Raw genomic sequence first — 20,591 nt, 5'->3', positions numbered from 1 at the left:
GCTCATCCCAGTTGATGGAGCCATTCAGTGGGCTCTAAATATATCTTCTACATAGCCCTAGAGGTTATAGACCAGTTCTTTATATCCGGTTAGCATGCATGATGGAAAAGGGGACAAGTAACTTCTGCACCAAAAGCTGCGCTCGTAAGTTTTAACAGAAGTCACACCAATTAAATGGAACAACTCGTCAAGACGCACCGAGCGATATCTCACAGGGTCCACTTGGTCAGGCCTAACCTGTATATTCATCAACTATCAGGGCCATGAGTTTAGAAGCCTAGGCAGCCTGGAAATGATATAAGATGCTTGGGGGTCAATTGTCTCAGTGACAGGTTGGCATAGAATCGATCTAATTTGATCTAATCGAGATTTTCCTTTCTTTCACCATAATTCTACGATCTACAAACGCGTCGCGATGCCTTCTCGATCATAAACATCAATAACTATAAGGAAGACCCGCGTCATTCTTGCGGAAGATTCCATCTTATCTGATCGACTATCCCATCTATGCACGTCGGTCCTCCTTCACAATCATTCACAACCTCTCCCTGTTCAATCTCATACTCTCTTGATATTCTGATTAGGACTGCTCAGTCCTTCTATCACCTCGTGAGTTCCTTTCTCTCATACTGGGCGCAAATATTTCCCAAATCCCACCCTCCCCTCCTTCCTGTTTAGGAGTTTGCCCCCATACCACGTGCACCTCCAGATTCAATCACAATCCCCAAGCTACTTTTCTGAATTTTTCGAAAGTCGTCATTCTGATATCTCCCCTCCGCGTCTCTTCACCCTTCACCCTTCACACTCACGACGAACAAGTATCAACACCCCGTCTCACTCCCTGAACCGTCCACACAAGACATACTGATCATCTCAAGCTCTCTAGTTTCAGGATGGCTCCTATCAAGAGCACCCTTAAGACCGCCATGCCCAACACGGTCTCCATCACGGCGGAGGAGTACCGCAAGCTGGTAAGCTACTCATTCTTCCCAACAAAAAAAATGCACCACCCCGATTCCGGACTGCATCCTCTCAGTCATCCTTTCTCATCACTGACCTTTTGACATATTCTTGATAACTAACATCTTTATAGCTCCATGACTCTGCAGAGCTGAGTAAGACCATCTCCCACATCCTGCCATCTGGGCCTATACAAGCAGCCCAGTTCAAAAAATAGCATTTAAACTGACAATTCACTTACAGGCAGACTGCGCGCCGCTCTCCAACCTGCTCCGCGTGAGACCAAGGGTGTAAGATACAACCTCACTTCAGAAAGATGTCTCTCACCCGCTAAACTTCTCATCTTAGATGCTAATCAACCCTGTGGAACTTGCATCCGGCCATGTAGCCCGAGTTAACACACAAACCGCAGGAGAGCTCGCCAGGACTGCCCGCCCCGACCTCTGCACTGCCAGCGACCTGGACGCTGGTGACCGGTTTGCCCTGGCAAGTCTCGCATCCGCTCTGGAGGAGACTAGCACCACGGAACCGGAGGACGACTCTGAGTCTCGCCAAAAGCCCAGCTCCAGCGTCGTCCTGCTCCCCCCTGTCCCGGTCACCCACGCCCAGGTCGCTGCCGCCGTCCGAGGAGGGCCGTTGATCCAGATCTACCTGCAACGCAATAGCAACCAGGTCAATGTCACCTTCGCCCACCCTGAGGCCGCCGCCGCTCTTATCACCCACGCCGAATCTACCCACTTCTATGTTGCCGGTCATAAGGTAAGTACCTAATCAATTCCTCCTATCTAACATTGTTTCTGTATCTTTTATGGATTAAGTTTGGTATCGGATACCATATTCTAACATATTTTCCATCGTGTACAGACCATTGTCAAATGGGCCCCGCGCGCCTATATCGCCCCCCAATATGTCTACCAGCAAGTTCAAGATGGCACAGTCAGCCGAAACCTGGTAATCAAGAAAGTCAATGCAACGGTCACCGAAGAGTCTCTCCGCCGGGACCTAAAGCACATCCACAACCTGACCATCATCTCTATCAAATTCGAAAATGAAAACGTCTACATCTCGACAAGCTCGACGGGTGGTGCGCTGTACGCCCGTACATGCTTAAAGTCCCGTGCCGCCTACAAGGATATGCGGATCGACTTTTACGAGGATGAGTGCGCGAAGCCTCTCCCGAAGACTCGTCGTTCTGCTGCTGTCGCTGTTCCCAAGGCGCCGAAGAAGGATCAGAGCCCGGGTTACAATCCCTTCGAGCTGCTCTCCCAGGACGAGTTCGAGTTGGCCGATGATGAAGATGACGACGAAGATGAGGACGAGGACATCGAGATCTAGACTGGGCGTCTTCTTTTCGCTTTTTTGCATTTAGGGCATCTAAGCTTTGGGTGGAAATTGATGATTTGACGCCATAATATCCTAGACGGGATTTTCTTTCTTTGCCATTTCGATGAAGATAACATCTGAATAGAGCAAAGTGTTTTCGGGATTGCAACTTTCATATCTAGAACTTTGTATATAGCATCCCCTCGTATTTGTTGTAGAATACTAGGTATGAAGCCCGGTTGACGGGGCAGTGACGTGAATTTGAAGATAGATGGTCTCGATTCACTTGCCGCATATCGGACGAAACATTCGCTGGCTGTATACTAGACGAAATATTTACTGGGTGTATTTCGGACGAAACATTCTGCGTAGAGCCCAAGGCTAAGTCTATATTGAGGACAACATCTCGAGAGGCTACGGGAATCTCCAAGAATGTCTGTAGCTGACATAGAGTTATCAGGAGTACACAGGGACAGATATATACGTCCGTTGTTCATGTCTGATATCCGTGGAAATAAATGGCCATCGCTCTTCCAGCAAAAGAACCACAACAGCTACCTAGGTCAATATCGCATCGACATATAACCTCGATAACAAACTCCCAACCCCAGACTACGTCATGTACCAAATTGAACAAACATAAAAAACCCGGTGTTAATTTGAGCAGATTTTCCTGGCCTATGCTAGGTATATTTTCCAGCCGTACAAAACAGCGCCAGCGAAAAAACACAAAAAGAAGACATTAGGGATTTCTAAATCCCGTCTTGCCCACCGAACCCACAGTTCACACAATCCAGTCAGACCACCGGTCAACCGGGTTAAAAGAAACCGATAATCCGACTGATCTCCAAAACCGCTCATGACAACGCTCTACCTAACCACCATCAATCCCGAATCAAACCCACCCAACACAGAAGATATTCTCCATGGAAACAAAAAAAAGGGAAAGGAGAGTGAAAAAAATAAAAGTTCGTAATAGTATTCTTTGTTCTCTTTTCCCGCTCCATGAAAGAAAGGCACCGTTTTTGACTTTGCATAAATTTCTCTTTTTTTAATTTGGCTTTTTTCGTATGTTCCGCGCCGCTTGCCCATAAAACCAGGATATGATAGAACGGGAGGGACACACAAAAAAAGAAAAAAGAAGAAATTTAACGGTAAGACTTCTGGTAACGGGCGCGGGCACCGCGACCACCGAACTTCTTGGGCTCGGCCCGACGGTTATCGGCGACCAGGAGGGTGCGGTCGTACTGGACGAAGGCCTGCTTGAGCTGGTTCTTGGAGTGCTCGTCGACGTACTTCTGGTAGTAGGCGACAATGGACTTGGCGATGGCCTGACGGATGGCGTAGACCTGGGAGGTGTGACCACCACCGGTGACGCGGACGCGGATGTCGACACCGGCGAACTTGTCAGCGCCGACGATCAGGAGGGGCTCGTAGACCTATTTGTGGTGAAAAGAAATGACGTTAGAAAAAAATGAGTTCTTGTTGGTTGATATAAAGTGTCCGCTGCCGGTTTGGACGTCCGAGTCACTTCGTCGATCGCGTGACTGTTCCATTCGTTGTCGCGGCAGGGGGGATTGTGGTGGGTGGGCGATAGAAGGAAGCGTACCTTGAAGCGCAGGATCTCAGGCTGGACCAGAGAGAGGGGCTGGCCGTTGACCTTGATGAGGCCCTTGCCTTGCTGTAAAATCGAAAAGTCTCAGTATGCCGTTCATTCCGAAAGATGTAACTCGCATGATTCCATCATTGCGCCGTATGGGAGTTCCGAATTCCACATCGCCCGTCGCCAATCCAATATCCATCAGTGTCGTTCCATAATTTTCGAATCTTGAATCTCCCCGCGTCTCTTTTCGCGATTTTTTTTTCCTCCGAGCGATGTGTCCTCCATAATATTCCAATAGACGCAATGATCGTAGAGCGGGTGGTGTTTGTGGTTTCATTTCAGGGCTTCGTCTTCATACCTTGCAGTGGGCGACAGCGGTGGCTATTTCAAAGTCGATCATCAGCACAAAACGTTCTCTTCCACGCAAAAATTCCCGGGACCATCACGGGGTCTTACCCGTCTTCTTCTTGCCGAAGCATTGCACACTCGGGGCGGTAGAAGCCATGGTGGGTGATATGGCCCTTGTCGGTGTCGATAGGGGAGGGAGTGTGTTGTCGTGGGAGATGGAAAGAAGTCGGCCACGAATTCCCACACTACGGCGATTCGCCTGAATTGCCCTTCCGTGCGGGTTTCGCTTAGTGGGAGCTAGTCCGGATGGGGTTAGTGCAAGAAATGGCTTAGGGCTTGGGTCACGTGTCGGTTTCCAGACTCGGGGCGGAGATGAGCGGCAGGAAAGTTCGGGGTTGAGCGGGTTGGACAGGTCTTTTGCGATCAGCTGTGTTTTTGTTGGACAATTCCAGTATCACCACCGGGATCTCCTCTACGCTTCTTGATTTAGTTTTCATTCAAGATGTCGCAGACGGTTGGAAAGGTATGTCAAGTCCATTTTGTGCTAGCAATTGCTGCGCAAACTCCGCTCAATACCCCCAATATAACTCCTATATCTAACCTTTGCTATTGTCTAGACCCGTCTTGCCTACTCTCGAGCATGGCACTATGTCGATGCCGGCTCTGACCCTCGTTCCCTCGGCCGTCTGGCCTCATCTATTGCCCTCGTCCTCATGGGCAAGCACAAGCCGATCTATGATCCCTCGACAGATTGCGGTGACTACGTGGTCGTCGCCGGCTGCCACGACCTCCGGACAACTGGCAAGAAGCGTTTCCAGAAGATGTACTATTCCCACACGACTCGCCCGGGTAGCTTGAAGAGCATGACTATGGATCAGATGTTTGCGAAGTGGGGTGGTGGTGAAGTCCTGCGCCGCGCAGTCAAGGGCATGTTGCCCAAGAACCGGCTGCAGGAGCCGCGGTTGGCTCGTCTGAAGAGTGAGTATTGATATCCGCGGAGACTTTCGGGGAAGTGATGTTCGTGTCTAACGTATTCCGTTACAGCTTTCGAAGGTCTCGCGCATCCTTACAAGGAGAACATTGTCAAGTTCGGCAACAAGTCCGTCCTGGGCCAGCCCGAGGTCCAAGCTGCCTTCAAGGAGGAGGCCAAGCCATCGGCATAGACACCTACATTTCCTCTCTTCTGTCTCGCCATCTACAACTTGATTACCGGGTTCTAGCCCGGATCTGTCCGTGTACTGTAAATTATTTTTCTGCGTTATGATCCAAACCGCAAGCGCATGGGTGTGGAGTCCAATATTCGGGAATGACCTTTTTTTTCTTTCTGTTTTCTAACATCCCCTGTTCTAACTACTTTTACCTCTCCTCCGCTATGTTCATTCCCATTGGCATGTATTTATAGCAAAGCAAAAAATCATATTGGAAGAAGAAATGTGTTCCAAATTGACATTGAGTCGTGTCGTGGCACGCCCAGTGGTATATATAGACATGACATTATGTACAGAAAAGAAGCATGCTAGAAACTCCAAACTCGGACATCCCCGATATGGAAACGGTTTACAGGCGGGCCTTCTGGCCGCGAGCCACGGTGCACTTGATGAGACCGTTAGGGCCGGACTGAGGAGCGTACACCTCGGCGTCCTTGCCGGTGTTCTTGGTACCCTTGTGCCAGCTGAGATCTGTACAGAGAACTCGTTAGAAACAGTCCTTAAATCGCAGAATAGAAAATACATACCAATCTCAAAGTAGTGAATGTTGGGCAGAGCGTAGTCGACAGTCTCGAGCAGAGGCACGGCAGCCAGAATCTGCTCACCCATCTTGTACATAGTAGCCTGCACACTGGCAGAGTTATCCTCAGCGAAAGTCTTGAGGGTAGTGTTACGAGCAGTCTCCCAGGCATAGTCAAAGTTCTGAGTGTTGGTCTTGACATCCTGCAGGCTAGCGAAGCGGCGCCACTGCCAGCCAGCAGCAACCTTGGTGCTGAGAATACGGTCCCAGGTCTCCTTGAGGGTGGTGAACTCGTCACGGAGGAAGCCCCAGAACTGGGAACCGGTGCTCTTGAGGACGGTCAGGCCGTCAATGGAGGAGTGAATATCGATACCCTTGCCCTCGATGACGTCGACCTGGACGTTGCGGGTCTCGGGGCTGTCCTTGATGAAGGAGTGGGGGTGGGCCTTGCCGTCGATGTTCATGCGCACCCAGCGGTGGGTGATGATGTTGACGTGGGCGGCGTGGATGTGCGAGTACTTCTCGATGAAGTGTGTGCCGAGGATGGAGCCGAACACTTCGGGAGTAGTGACGGGCTGCTGCTTAGCAGTGATGTAGATGGTGTTCTTAATAGAGTCGGTGGCGACGACAACGCTGTTATCGGCCTTGGTGTAGCTGTTTTTTGCGCAATTGCTCGGTTAGTTTGATTTGTCGCAAAGCTATCTGGATCCCGCGGAGACTGCCGGAGTGGGAGAGCGCGGAGTGGAGAGCTCAACAGAATTGGTGACTTACGAGGTCTCGATATCACCCTCGAGCAGGACGCAGACGGTCATCTCAACGACGGTCTGGACACCGGTCTTCTCATCGCGGTGAACCTTGTAAACGCGGACATTGTCCTTGCCGTAGCGGGCAGCAGCGAGGGAGCTCATGATGATGGTGGTGGTGAGGAGAAAGATAGTCGCACGATAAGAAGGATAAGAGATAGAGCTGTCACGGACAGGCTAGTAAATGGGCGAGGGATTGAGAAAGGTACGGGAGAATCAAGAAGAGCAAGTCTGGTCGGATCTCAGAAACAGCGCCGGGCAAGTCTATTTATTTGGAAGTGAACAACCGCGGGTCAAATGGGCTGATGCGACAAGAAAAAGAGAGAAATCTCCAAGTATCGGGCACCTCCGATGGCCGCGAGTGGCCGATCCCCACCGAAGTCTTATCGGCTCTTTCAACGGTCTTTTTGGCTTCGTGCTTTCTTCTCCATGCTGGACTTACCAGAATGGAGAATACCTGGACTGTTAATCTAGAAGAACTCCATGACTAACGTGATCCGGCCATCATCCCCAACTCAAGGGGGAACATATCCAACCATCTCTGTCTTTCCCCAGACTTCGGGATCTAACCCGGTTTTCCAACAAGGCCAACCTTTTCCCATTGCAGAAACACGCGAGTGGACCCTCCAGCAGCCTCAATCTTCCACTCCCGACCGCCGAATTTCCGGCGCCCGAGCCCACTCTGCCCACCCGCTGGCTGCTCTTGATTTGACAGATTTGGTGGTGCTTTTGGCACTGGCGGGCTTTGACTACAAATCCCGCTGGGAAGAGCAAACCCCTTGGAATTCAGGCACGACTCCCTCTCCGGTCGGCGATCTCCACCGGTTGATTGTCGCGGGGAAATGCGATCAGCCCAGGTTTCGAGACCACGTATCTCGTGTAGCCTTTAAGTGGTTGTACTTTAAAGTCGTGGGGGAAAGTTGAAATCAACTAATAGTCTTCCTCCACACTTTGTCGTTGTCCAACATTTTGTCCATTAGTCCATTACATTCTACTTTACCCTGTTGAGGTGACCTATTTTAACATAGTTGACTATACAATTGGAATGATTGAATTGAAGTTATTCTTACTTTCAACTATGCTTGACTTGATAAGTCACAGTGAGGCATAATATGGCCAGCATGCAATGCCTTCAGCTTAGAGCTATACTCCACATACTACTGATGAACCGCAGCGGGACAACTATCAACTACTACTCTACCAGAAATACACCCAATAACATCCTCCTTTGCTAACATGAAAAGCTCCAAGGGTCCAAACCTACCCTTCAGGCGTCCCATTCTGCCTCTACCCCAATCTGACCATCACGACAATCCCACCTCTTGAACCACCCCGCACTCCTAACCATACAGACTTTCAGCATCTTAACACAATCACTATATCACTATGAAGCTCGTAATCGGCGGTTCAACCGGCTACGTCGCCACAGAAGTACTCTCTCAGGCTCTCAAAAATCCTACAATCACCTCGATCATTGCTCTCGGTCGACGCGAGGCCGAACTAACACCAGAGACTGGCTCCGACGCTGCAAAGCTGAAGGTCCTTGTCTGCGATAACTTTGGGGATTATCCCGATAACGTGAAAGCAGAGCTTGAGAATGCAGATGCTTGTATCTGGTAGGATCTATATCTCCATTCCAACTTGCTTAGATTTTCGTCCCTCCATACAAACCCCAATGAACCGCCCAAGGAAGTAACATCCAATCAATTGCAAGGCTGACAATTCACAAACCAGGACCATCGCCATAACACCTATAAGACTTAACACCGTCCCATGGGAAGAAACATGCAAAGTCTCACGCGACTACGCAACCACAGCGATAAAAACCCTGGACATCCTCCGCCAACCCCAATCCCAGGAGAAACCACTCCGCTTCCTCTACATGAGCGGACACCTCACGCTGCGTAGTCGGGACGATATCCCCGCCGCTTTACGGGACAGCGGCCTAATTGACTACGGATTACTACGGGTACGTAAACGTACAAGCAAATCAAAGCTCTTGTCTAGGCCCTTCCGGGCTCATTCATGTTTCGAATAGAAAGGTACATACGATGCTAATGCTGCTTAGGGAGAAGCTGAGACACTGATTCTTAACTACGCAGAGCAGTCTCACGGGGCAGTTCAATCCTGCATCGTGAAACCGGGACTCATCGATGCTCCGGGCGTGGAGAGGCGTGAGATCCCCGGTATCCCGCACATTGAATTGACTGATATTGCGGCTGCGATGCTGGACCAGGTTATTGGTGGGTTTGAGAAGGATACGTTGAGTAATGATGATTTGGCGCGGATTGGGCAGAGGGCTTTGGTCGGGTAGTTGAATTCTTGAGGGGTTCTCTTCTTGAGTGGGGAGTGGAAGGGATGGTATTTTGCTTGTTTATCAGTTGTTTAGGTTGTATTTGCAGTCATATCTCACTAGAGAGGTTGAACAAGGTAGCAGATAGCTGGAAAATATGGATGAGGTTAAGAGCATGTATTACCATGATCCAGACATGTATCAAGCACAAGATGCTTAGAAGGCAAGGCTCTAGTATCCACTGGTATAATTCTTGCTGTCAGAGTTCTGTGATGCTTCGATTTAAACAGTGCCGACTTCACTCGAATATTTTCCTTTCTTCTGGTTCGTGGTGGGAAATATCGAAGGAGAATAAATGTAGGAGTATCGGGGTGCGCCAGCCTAGTGTCATGTCAATGGTACCAGCACCCGATATCAACGCTAAAGCCGATGAACTGATGAAATATTGAGAGAGATAAACTTCCAGGTATATTGGGAGTTCTTGACCCTCGGATCGAATGCGTGTAGATGGAGATGTTGATGGAGGGAAGCGATCCCTTTAAATAGATCGAGTACTTCGCTGTCTCGGGCACTGCTGTATGCAAGACAGTGACCATAAAGGCTTAATTGAATGAAACATAATTAATTACCAGCTTATATTAGAATATATAGAAGTAGGCAGACAGTATACTTTTCTACTTAGTTGCTACCAAGTGGCTACATATCGGGGTCCGCGGGCGCTTGTTGCCTCACCCCTCTCTTGATTTACCTACAACATAGAAAATGAATCGAAAGTTTCTACTGGTCAATACATTATAGCACTGTTGATTCCATCCATCTTCCTAGTCAGGGCATTCGCGTGAAAACATAGATACGTAGCAGCAAGTACGAAACCCTCTCGGGCCCGCGGACTCCGGGACCCGGCGTCCGCGGGGTGTTCCTTGGATCGCCTTTGGGGGGAATTTGTGGAGTATCGTGGGGCACTTTCAACATGTATCGTCATTGAATATACATAGCACAAGAAAATAGTGCCATTACCATAATAGAGCTTGATCGTGATACAAAAAGGGGAAGGATCAAGCCACTCAAAGAGCTTAATCAGATCCTTCGCACTAGCCAGCCTATGCCGTTGAAGTGTCACTGTATCGCTGCGAAATAAGTGCCTATTTGGGTAGTCCACTAGAGAAGTACGATCAGAAAGTGGATCATACCCGGCGGGCACAATTGGACCAACGATATTTGTTGGTCGAATTAGAATGCTCTGCGACAACTTTATCATCGCTTGGAACATCCCCTTCGGGTTGTTACCTTGCTACCATGTCCCTTGGACTCGAGGCCATAAATACCTCTGATCCCCCGCGAGTAATCGGGAGGTCTGTACTCTTCAATGTCGAAGTATCTATATCCAACCCGTTCTCTTGCGCGCCCGATAGGACTTACTCGAAGCCTTTCTACGCCCCGTCTAGCTTTCATCGACGTGAGTAGCTAACCTAGCTACACCCAGATCTCAGTATCATGCACAGACAGAGCTAACACCACCCTAGGGCTATACAACCCACGCAACGCAGAAATACAAGCCCTCGATTCCTCTCGTACGAGGCATCAGCACTAGAAAACCACGTCGCATTCTTCCTAAACCTACCTTCACCATGCCCGCCAACCAACGAGCCACAACAGCACCCCTCCACACCGAAACAGATCCAAACAAGAAATACACCTACCTCGCCGAAACAACCCCCCACCTCGCCACAATTCTGGGCTTCCCCTCCCACTGCTCAACCTTCCCATCCCTCTACGAGCGCACATGCAGCGAAATCGTCGATCTAGCCGGTACAATCGCCTCCTTCGAACCAGTCCGTCTCCACGTCCGACCAGAAGATCAACCGCGGGCGCAAAAGCTAGTCGATGAGCGCATGGTAGCCGCCCCGGCCGAACATCGCGCTCGAATTAGACTCATCGCCGCGCCGACGAATCACATCTGGGTGCGAGATACGGGACCCGTGTACGTGCGCGGCGCGGACGATGGAAAGCGATACGCGATTGATTTCCGATTCTGCGAGTGGGGGAATAAACTCGGAGAGCGGATTTATAATAGCAGCGTGGACAAGGTCGCTGCATTGAAAGCCGAAGCCGAAGCCGAAGCAGACGAATCAGACTGGCCGATTATGGACGAGCAGGTGCGGTCTGAGAATACCGCGTTTGCGCAGCGAGTGCTGGAGCTTGAGAATGAGCTTTATCCGGAGTCGCCCGTTTCGCGGGTCGTTTCTGGGGTGAGGCTTGAAGGTGGTGGGATTGAGATGGATGGGGAAGGGACATTTATGGCGATGGAGAGTAGTGTGACTGTGTCATCGCGGAACGAGGGATTATCCCGTGAGACCATTGAGAACGAATTATCCCGGCTGCTGGGGATTAAAAAGTTCATTTGGATTCCTGGTCGGGAGGGTCTGGATATCACCGATTACCACATCGATGCCGAAGCGCGGTTTATTCGGCCCGGCGTCGTTGTCGTGGGGAGACCGCATCCCAAGTGTGAACAGGTGTTTTGGGATGTGTATAATGAGATGCGTGCGATTCTGGATACCGCGACTGATGCGCAGGGTCGCAAGTTGCAGGTCTATGATATCGAGGAGCCGGATCCGGATTTGGTTAGGGGCGATGTGCCTGGGGAGGAGATTGAGCCTGCAGCCTCGTATGTGAACTTTTATTTCACGAATGGGGGACTCGTTATTCCGGCTTTTGGAGATGCCGTGACTGATGCGAAGGCGTTGGAGACGTTGAGCAAGTTGGTTCCCGAGCGACGGGTTTGCCAGGTCGCTGTCAATGCGCTACCCCGGACTGGAGGTGTCTTGCATTGTACGACGCAGCAGGTGCTGTGATGATCTATGGACTATCGTAATTAGCGAGGCGTCTATAGAGTGGAGCTCATTGTTGGTGTTGGTGTTTTCTTATACATTGAATTTGTGAATCTTTATCAGCGTAGTCTAACAGATAGTGACAATAGAAGTGTATGTACCTCGTTCTTATCAGGTGGAATGATTCCAAGGGTGGTCAATAATCATGCAACTAGCTTTGTAGTTATCCGCTAAGAATCGTAGACAAGGCTGTGGTTCATGGAATGTCTTATCTCGGTTAAGCACGGGTGAGTCACGTTGAATCACGAAGAGTAAAACCCACTTGTCATCGAGATAAGAGCCAATGCGGGGCGACGCGTAACGAAGCTCACGATAGCCATAGCTTGATAACTATAGCTCATGATACATAACAGCAACTGAAAACACTTAAATACTCCTCCATAAATCATCCAAATATCCTATTCCTTTCCTGCCACTACATCAATCAACCTCAACCCATTAAAGCTCCCTCAATCCAGCCCCCAAAATACACTCAACCACCTCGAATCCAACAACAACTACACCAACATCTGCAATGTCCAACTCAGACTCTGAACCATTCCTCACCGAAATCCCCCCAATCCCAGAAGGCGAATTCTGCATCTACGGCACAGTCCACGCATACCCCGAGCACGCCGACGCCCTAGAAGCAGTCTACGCCGAGACAACTCGTCTCGCGCAATTCGAACCCGGCGCGATATACTACTGTCTCACGCGGGACAGCGAGCAGCCTCATATATTCTATTTCTTCGAGCAATACACGGGCAAACAGGCATTTGACGATCATAATGCGCAGCCGATTATTCAGAAGTTGATGGAGGATAAATTTATTCGGGGTGTGAAGGCTAAGTTTGGGAAACAGATTAAGCCGAGGGTGGCTGTTGAGGGGAGTGGATGATATTGTACATGTATTTAGATTATAGAGTACAGTTGTGTTTGGGGAACGGGGAATGGATGATCAGAGAATTGGATCTCTCCTGTGTGAGAATCCCGGCTTAATGCTCGCAAAGCGAGAAATGGCCTATCTGGAATGCAGCATTACTTTCTTCAGACTTGAGGCCTCGCTCTGCCATAAGCTCAACTCGATAAGCCTTAGCTTCTTCCATGGTAATCGAGTTCACACCTTCACCACGCTTCTGCGTCTCCGGTCTCCAATCCTCGCGCTGCGGCGGTACATTCGCAGACGAGATAATCCGCATATGCGGATCCACGAGGAACAGTGCAAGGATCTTCCTGTGACCGGGCTTGGATCGATCATCCAGGGAGAAGGGAGAAACTTGGTGTTGCAGGGTATTAGGGAATGTAATGATGCGGCCTTCTTTGGAGACGACGCTGCCCAGTTCTTGCGTGATCAAGTCGTCGTTTTGGTTTTGGAGGCCTTCGTGGTAGCCGAATACTTGTTGCATGAATTCATGTCGTTCTTGTTCGTAGCTGATGTCCATATCGTCCATTCCTCGGTGGCGGAATGCTAGTGAGCTGGGGGTGATATTCTCGGAATCGTAGTAGTAAATTGCAGACGCGGCAATACGTTCGTTCTAAACAGGGTATTATAAGACAGTTTCTCTGTGGGAGAACCAAATACTCACTAATTGCCCCTCAATATGCCAAGTTCCTCCTTCATAGTCGGGCTTCTCGGGGTTTAACTCAATATTCGCCAGCTTCACAATAACTTGTATCTTGCCCTCGGGAAAATTTTTCAAAAAGTCGAATTTTTCCTCAAAGTCTCTGGTCTTGAACTCGCCTGGTTCAGGCTGGACAATCTTCCGAGTTGAAAACCAAGCAGACATCCGTTCCTCATATTCATCATAATCAGCATCGTCCTCATCCTCGGGATATTCCGGCTCGCCCTTGCCATCATCCTCGTACTCAACTGCAGTAAACTTGATTCGTTCATTGAAGTATTCTTTCTCGCCCAATGACTGCTCCCAGAGAGGTATCGTCTGAGCAAGAATCTTTTCCACAACCTCATAGAGCGCGCGGTGCTTGACAGGATGGGCGTTATTGATGTAAGACAGAATCTGACACCCATCCTTGGTGAGCTTCACATCACAGGGCAGCCACTGGAACTTGGTACTCAGGACGGCTGGATGGGGTCGGTCGCGATAAGAAGAAGTTGGACCTTTCTCTGGTCTAGCCTCAGCTTCCTTCCGACGAGGAAGCCATTGCCCTTCTCCCATGCTGTCGATACAGTCATCTAGACCAATCGTCCGGTCAGGAAAAACATGCGTGCGTCCATAGATCACCGGGAAAAGTGACGGATGCACTAGATCAACCACCTTGTTATCCGAACCGGGATGGTAATCTTTCTCCTCCTCGGGGACATTTTCAAAAGGAAGAACTGCCTCTTTCAGCTCATCCTGTACCTCTTTCGAAACGGCCGTATCAGACTTGACAACTCCGGCATCAAAAACTTCCACAAACCCGGACTGCTGCAAAATGCCCGCCTTCCACTGTAACTCCTTGACGATCCAATCCATCATCTTGGGCGACGCGTCTTGTCCGCTGTTCGCAACCTCTTCGCGCCATTTCGCGATGATATGCTCATCAAAGACCTTACGCTCCCACTCGGGCTTATCAGTAATGATATTCATGATTTGCATCATGTTAATCTCCCGCTTGGTAAGAAGCTGACTGCAACAACAATTTCGTCAACAATCAACACACAAGAAAATAGAATTCGATCCATTTCTTACTTGAGATACCCATCTTGAAGATGTTCCGGATCGAGAGCATTCGGGAACCCCGAAATATACCCGCTAAGCACATTTGCCTAATCTCGTCAGAAAAAAACCAAATCACCACGGAGTGAAAGACGCCTTTCGCACCTCGGGAAAGTCGTTCAGGGGCAGGTTGAACCCCGGCATCTGGAGGGACCAGTTGCCAACGGCGTTCATCCTGATTCTGCTCGCACAGAAGGTGCGCCGTTGTAGTCTTGGACTTAGGAATGATCGGCACCGGAGCATTCTGTTTTCAGGGTTGGTGGTTGGAGATCTGCGAGGTGCGGCTGCAGCTACAGGGTCTTTCAGGCAGAAATCAGGCAGAGATATACGCTAGCTGGACAGGGCCTAGGTTGTGGCAGAAATTTTGAAAGTGAGGATAGAGACAACTAGACTCAGTTGATTGTGCCGGCCATCTGAGGGGTGGTATTCTATTATCAATTGTAAATGATAAGATGAGGGCTGTTTGATGTGCGACTAGCTTCGACAATGCCGAAGCGGCTGGGCGTACGCACCGCTCGAAGTCAAGCTAGAATTGATAGCACAGGCATGGACATGGCTAGATACTGAATCCTGCTAAATATGAGGTGACCTATTACAGTTATTGAAAGTCAATTACAGTTAGTTTTCCTCAAACAAAACAGTCATCAATAGCAGATTTTGCAACTTTTGTGTGCTCGGTATTATCCCACCAGCAAGTCGAATAGCATAGCATACAAGGCCAAACCCTCCAAACACAAACCTGATCAAATGGTACCAATCCATGGAATAGCGCTGCACTGTAGGGATTCTCAGATTAAAAAGTAGAATGCTGATTACTGTCGGCTATGGGAATGGAGGTTACTTTGCAGCCAGACAGAGCATGCATACCTGATATACCCGACATCCAAGAGCGTCCATTATAGTATCGCTGAGCGGATGTCAATGGCTGGTAATGACAACTAGATATTACCAAAATGGACTCCGATAGACCTGTAAATGGGCCCCTAAATACAATGCAGCAAAGCTGCTAGACCTCAATCCCCAAGAACCAAAATTGCAAGCCTTCCGTAACTATACCTACTACAACACATCAATGATACTTCCATAACTTCCACAAGTAACAGATATCTTTAAAACCTTCCACTTCTCTCCTTACCATCCACGGTGGATGTAGGATCCACTTGCGGCTGATCGAGGATCCACCTCCACAAAACCCAATATCGTCGCCTCGATAGCAGCCAGCACATTATACTAATCACGTATATCTAGAACTTTACATTCTTCTCTTACTAGTAGTCATCTTTACCAGGAAGAGGTATTCAAGATATCATAATAGTCACAGTAGAAGCGTTAATACTAATGATAGTGACATGACATGACGCATTCCACATCCAACATTCCACAAACTATCATCTATAAACAAGCATACCTCCAAAACATAGAATAGAGAAAATAGTCTCCACGCTCTGCGTGTATCATTTTACTCTTACTCTTGCCTTATCCCGAATCCTTAAAAAATCATACCCAAAACGCCAACATGGAATCCAGTCCAATCCAATCCAATCAAACCCAACCCATAAAAACCAACCCGACATCAAACCATCCCCCTCAAACATCTAAATCCAAAACAAACATTCATCTAGAATTTTCTTCGTTCTTTCCAATATCACACCTCCCCCCCCCCCCCCCCCGATTCCATCCCCCTCACAAACTCAACTGATCAATACTCCCCACCCTCCCACCACCTCCAAGCCTCCCACCCCCCTTCGTAACCATCCCCAACCGATAAAACCTCTCTTCCCCCGCCGGCGTGCGTCCCCCAATATACCATTTCTCTGGACCGAGCGCATCCCTGAACCCGCCCGAGCCAGAGGACGAGTCACTGCCGCGGCGTTGGCGGTCTGGGCCGCGGGAGATGGGGATTGGCGTGGAGGTTGATGTTGCGGAGGGGGTTTGGGGTTGAGAGGTTGTTGGATCGGTGGTGTGGTAGTGGTGCGAGTGGTATGATTGTGGTTGTGTGGTTGATGTCGATGCTGATGCGGAGGGGGAGGTGGCGGAGGTTGAGGAAGAAGGGGCGGGTTGTGAAGAGGAGTGTTGGTGTTGGTGTTGGCCTGATTTGGAGGCTATTGTGCGGGCGCTTGTAGAGATTTGTGCTGAGGATAGCGACGAGGAGGTTGTGGATTGTTGGGAGGCGGTTTTGAGGGTGGACTGGGCGCGGAAGGCGGCCAGGAAGTTGGCGAGGAAGGGTCTGTTGGTGCTCATGACTGCTGGAGAAAGCAGTGCTTGTAGACTTGTGTCGTGATCGTGGTAAGAGGTGATATCGTAGAGGATGAAGTGGTAGCGGTGGTGGTGGTTCGCAAAGGCAGAACAAGCGAGGCAAGAGTTGAAGTCCGAACCGGATATCGATCCGCTCAGCGCCAGAGCAGCGGGCGGGAACTAAATAACAGCCTGAACCCGCAGGGTTGTCCACCAAGGTCTTATTCCCCTCTCACAATGTCAAAACGGGGGAGTTCCCTTAATCCGAGAGGCTCAAGAAGAGGAGTTGAATCGTGTGGAGGATGTCTGGAGGGCGGGGTGGAAAGAGTTCGATGGAGGATCCCGAGTTTATCCCCCGGAGACCCGGTGGGGCCAATCAGGCGTGGGGGATTATGGAGATGACGTCGAGCAGGGAGTTTTCGGAGAGTCTGGCTCGTTTTTTTTAGCGTTTGAGTTCAAGTTTTGGGACACTAGTTGAACTAGTTGGTGAGGGGTAGGTTATCGGAGGGGCAAGTTGAGGTCCGATCTCGATGCTTTGGTATACCTTCAAGGTAGACGATTCAGCCTCGGTGTCACGGTGTACAAGTCTGCGCTGGATTACTAGCACAAGACACATTCTAGAAGTCATGGAATACCAAAATCATCGACTAATATGCATGCATCGGTAAAAGGAAGATCTCGGGATCGAATCTCCGCAGCCACCTGCGAACTAGACTATGCTCTGCATGCTGACCATCTCCCTGGTCCGACACTCCTCCTCTTCCACAAGATACCTTCTACGGATTACCAACACATAGAAATCGTTTAGTATCAAGAACGGTCATCGGGTCTATTTCTAATAGATGCTTTTCAAGTAGAACAGGATCCCTCCTGAATGACAAAAAGGAAAAGATAGCACATCGCCCTCAATCACACACACCTCCAGGAGCCCGAAGCGCACATATGTCCGTGCCAACCGTACTTACAGGAACGAGGCCATGCAGATGCACCGGGGACAAGTTTCGTATCCCAAGAGGACAAGATAAAAGTTGAGTCCCGACAATGAGAGATAAGGAAATGGATGGGAAAAAAAGGAAAAATAACAAAAAAAGATCAACGAAAGCACAGCAATAGCGAGGAACCAAAGATAAAACAGTCAAAAAACCACTGGCACAGTCCAAAACAATGTAAAAATAAAAAACAATGTAGGATGAAAATTGGTAATTTCGACAGTAGCCTTTTTTTTCTCGCAAAAAAAAAGCTTTTCTCTTTCTGGTGTCAATATCGCGCAAAAAGGAACAACACACATGCCCATGTCTATAGTTTGTGGACGCCGAACGAAACCACCCCGCCATACCGTCCCACTCATCAGGGAGATAAAGAAACAACCCAAGACTCGCAATTCAACCACCAGGGAAAAACAAACTCGCCGAAGCAGAAGAAGAGATGCGGTCCCACACCGGATGGGATCGATCGGTAAATCGGAAAACCTCCCCAAGGGAAGAAAGTGGAGAGATACAAAAAAATTGAGGATGGAAAAAGTGTAAGGATGTGGAAGAATAACCCATCAAGGATGCACGGTACAAAAAAAATAATGAAATCATGCGAGGGGAAAAGCAGAAAGGGCGCGCCTCCCAAAACACAAACGGCCAAGGAAGCAACGCCAGCTACTTGCAAGCTTAGCTCGGGGCAGAGACAACAAAGTCCAAACGAGTTGTGCTTCGCGTTCAAGTATCTGAGACACCTTTCGTTTCTCCTAGTGTTTCATCGTGTTGCATTCTGATCGGATGGTCCGCTTACTGTCTCGCGGCCTGGACGGTGCCTGTCAAATCAGATGAGCACAAAGATCACCAAGTCTCTTGAAGTATTCCATCACTTACCATCACCGCCCAGAGTAGTCGAGGCCAAGTAAAGGCCGTTCATACCGCTCTCGGGGCCGCCCGCGGTCGTGGCGGGGTAGAACTTGCGGTCGGCGTCGACAGGGGCGTGGATCGGCTCCTGGCCGGTAGCCATGGAGTGAGGGAAGACGGGGTTCATGTAACCGTTGTCGGCACCGTGCTGGAAGGTCGTCCAGTCAACACCGGGCTGACTCGCGGGGTGACCGGGCATCACCGGGTATTTGTGGTCAGGAACGACCAGGGGCTTTACCTGTTCAAGAGGACGATCAACACTCAGTTGCTGGCCATGGGCTTCGGCACCGGGGTGGTGCATGAGATACGGATTCTGCTTGGGGGCAGCCATCCAGGAGTTTCGTGCCGCGGCCTGTTCGGCGAACGCTTGGTCTTGGGGACCACGGTTCATGCCGTTGACCGGCGCCATCGCGTATCCCAGATGCTGCTGCTGGTCCGTGAATCCGGGACGGCCACCGGCCAACCCGTTGCCATTCACGGCCCCATCGCCGAACTGCGCACTCATAACGCCATTGGAAGATGGGACGGAATTACTGACTTCATCCTGAAGAGGCTTAGCGGTGTTAGCCGCCGCCGACGCAGCGGCTGCCTGTTGCTGTGAACGCTTGAGATGAGCGTGGGGGTGCGACAGGTGAGTCGCGCCAGTGGGGTTACCCCGACGGATCGAGCACTTCTGGAAGTGACGCTTCAAGATATCACTGCGGGAGAAGGTGTCCTTGCAGAGAACACACATGTAAGGGCGATCACCGGTGTCTGTAAAAGTAAAAAGGGACGCGTCGTTAGTCATAAAAATGTCATTTCCAACCGGAGGGACCAATCTTGAGGGGAGGGGGAAAGGTTTCAACTTACGGCGCAGCAGATGACGCTTCAGGTGCTTCGCGTGCAGGTAGGTCTTGTTGCAGTGCGGGCAAGGGAACTTTCCATCGGCATCCTTAGCGGGAATAGTGGTGCTCTTTGCGGAGCCATTGACACCGTTGGTCACCGGGGTCGCACGGCCCGGAACACTCGGCAGAATGCCACGGCGGCCTTGAGAGCCCACGACCTGCGTGCGTGGCTGATCCTTGGGAGGTCCATACGGCGAGCCATTGGCGCCATTCACGTCGGGGGTCATACCCCAGGACTTGCCATCAGAGTAGCTGAAAGCACCGGAGGGCATGCCATTGAAATCCCGACGGTCGCGCGGGGGAGCGGGAGCAATGGGCTGCGGGTAGCTCTGCGCGGCAGACGCGGGAGGCAACACGCTTGGAGGGGGAGGGTAAGACTGGGTGTGATGGGCCTGTGTCTGATGGTTAGGGTGGGCAAGGAATGACGGTGAATGACTACCGACAGTCGTGTGCGGCATGATAGGGGCCGTCGAGGCCCCGTACACGTCGTGAGTCGATGCGGGGAACCGCGACAGGTCCGGTCGGTACGGCTGACCCATGTAGGGGTGCGGCGCGGGCGACTGAGTATGATGCGGCTGGAGAGGAGGCAGCGTATGCGGCTGGGAGACCGGATACTGGGGCTGCATCGAGTACTGAGGCATCGGCATGGTGGTGATAGGCGTCGATGACAGGGGCGTGGAGCCCTGGGGCAGGCTGGTGGACGGGGGACGCGAAGGGTGCGAACGAGGATCCATCGTGATTTTCGGTCCGAATGGGTCGACGAGAGTAGAGGTAGTTTCGCGAGAGAGGGGGAGAGGAAGAGGTTGGGTTGGAATTGTGAGGCGTTGAGATCACGCAGTAATCATCGAACACGTCGGTCTTGTGGTTCCTGACTTCCTTCGCGTATTTTTTTCGTGTCGAAGAAAAAACCTAGGAAGCTCCTTGGATCCCAACTG

General features: G+C 50.4%; 10 protein-coding genes across 10 annotated transcripts; 5 read left to right on the top strand and 5 right to left on the bottom strand.

Annotated features, from left to right (window-relative positions):
* Positions 1-893: 893 nt before the first annotated feature.
* N7496_008355 (uncharacterized protein) lies at positions 894-2,295 on the top strand (the record flags this gene model as incomplete). The annotated part of the gene is made up of 5 exons (XM_056701274.1): positions 894-971; positions 1,094-1,115; positions 1,204-1,250; positions 1,309-1,719; positions 1,825-2,295. The coding sequence occupies 5 exons, from the start codon at positions 894-896 to the stop codon at positions 2,293-2,295; spliced, it is 1,029 nt and encodes a 342-aa protein (XP_056553337.1).
* Positions 2,296-3,431: 1,136 nt separating this feature from the next.
* N7496_008354 (40S ribosomal protein uS9) lies at positions 3,432-4,391 on the bottom strand (the record flags this gene model as incomplete). The annotated part of the gene is made up of 4 exons (XM_056701273.1): positions 3,432-3,722; positions 3,893-3,964; positions 4,245-4,267; positions 4,343-4,391. 4 exons carry the CDS (start codon positions 4,389-4,391, stop codon positions 3,432-3,434), a joined length of 435 nt encoding a protein of 144 aa, XP_056553336.1.
* Positions 4,392-4,736: 345 nt separating this feature from the next.
* Positions 4,737-5,397, top strand: N7496_008353 (mitochondrial 54S ribosomal protein uL13m; the record flags this gene model as incomplete). The annotated part of the gene is made up of 3 exons (XM_056701272.1): positions 4,737-4,757; positions 4,852-5,212; positions 5,279-5,397. The coding sequence occupies 3 exons, from the start codon at positions 4,737-4,739 to the stop codon at positions 5,395-5,397; spliced, it is 501 nt and encodes a 166-aa protein (XP_056553335.1).
* Positions 5,398-5,791: 394 nt separating this feature from the next.
* Positions 5,792-6,870, bottom strand: N7496_008352 (urate oxidase; the record flags this gene model as incomplete). Its single annotated transcript, XM_056701271.1, has 3 exons — positions 5,792-5,913; positions 5,970-6,616; positions 6,734-6,870. The coding sequence occupies 3 exons, from the start codon at positions 6,868-6,870 to the stop codon at positions 5,792-5,794; spliced, it is 906 nt and encodes a 301-aa protein (XP_056553334.1).
* A 1,281-nt stretch (positions 6,871-8,151) lies between these two features.
* Positions 8,152-9,079, top strand: N7496_008351 (uncharacterized protein; the record flags this gene model as incomplete). Its single annotated transcript, XM_056701270.1, has 3 exons — positions 8,152-8,381; positions 8,500-8,734; positions 8,834-9,079. 3 exons carry the CDS (start codon positions 8,152-8,154, stop codon positions 9,077-9,079), a joined length of 711 nt encoding a protein of 236 aa, XP_056553333.1.
* Positions 9,080-10,686: 1,607 nt separating this feature from the next.
* On the top strand, positions 10,687-11,913 carry N7496_008350 (agmatine deiminase family protein; the record flags this gene model as incomplete). The annotated part of the gene is made up of 1 exon (XM_056701269.1): positions 10,687-11,913. The coding sequence occupies one exon, from the start codon at positions 10,687-10,689 to the stop codon at positions 11,911-11,913; it is 1,227 nt and encodes a 408-aa protein (XP_056553332.1).
* Positions 11,914-12,463: 550 nt separating this feature from the next.
* N7496_008349 (putative quinol monooxygenase) lies at positions 12,464-12,826 on the top strand (the record flags this gene model as incomplete). Its single annotated transcript, XM_056701268.1, has 1 exon — positions 12,464-12,826. One exon carries the CDS (start codon positions 12,464-12,466, stop codon positions 12,824-12,826), a length of 363 nt encoding a protein of 120 aa, XP_056553331.1.
* A 97-nt stretch (positions 12,827-12,923) lies between these two features.
* Positions 12,924-14,822, bottom strand: N7496_008348 (DUF4246 domain-containing protein; the record flags this gene model as incomplete). Its single annotated transcript, XM_056701267.1, has 4 exons — positions 12,924-13,463; positions 13,515-14,559; positions 14,622-14,698; positions 14,754-14,822. The coding sequence occupies 4 exons, from the start codon at positions 14,820-14,822 to the stop codon at positions 12,924-12,926; spliced, it is 1,731 nt and encodes a 576-aa protein (XP_056553330.1).
* A 1,509-nt stretch (positions 14,823-16,331) lies between these two features.
* N7496_008347 (uncharacterized protein) lies at positions 16,332-16,889 on the bottom strand (the record flags this gene model as incomplete). Its single annotated transcript, XM_056701266.1, has 1 exon — positions 16,332-16,889. One exon carries the CDS (start codon positions 16,887-16,889, stop codon positions 16,332-16,334), a length of 558 nt encoding a protein of 185 aa, XP_056553329.1.
* Positions 16,890-18,658: 1,769 nt separating this feature from the next.
* Positions 18,659-20,390, bottom strand: N7496_008346 (C2H2-type zinc finger protein; the record flags this gene model as incomplete). The annotated part of the gene is made up of 3 exons (XM_056701265.1): positions 18,659-18,684; positions 18,743-19,525; positions 19,622-20,390. 3 exons carry the CDS (start codon positions 20,388-20,390, stop codon positions 18,659-18,661), a joined length of 1,578 nt encoding a protein of 525 aa, XP_056553328.1.
* Between the last annotated feature and the right edge of the window lie 201 nt (positions 20,391-20,591).

Source organism: Penicillium cataractarum (assembly GCF_028827025.1).
Source record: "Penicillium cataractarum strain IBT 29864 chromosome Unknown utg000007l, whole genome shotgun sequence".
Lineage (NCBI taxonomy): Eukaryota > Fungi > Ascomycota > Eurotiomycetes > Eurotiales > Aspergillaceae > Penicillium > Penicillium cataractarum.
The sequence above is the reverse complement of the archived record's forward strand: the minus strand, read 5'-3'. Positions and strand labels throughout refer to the sequence as shown.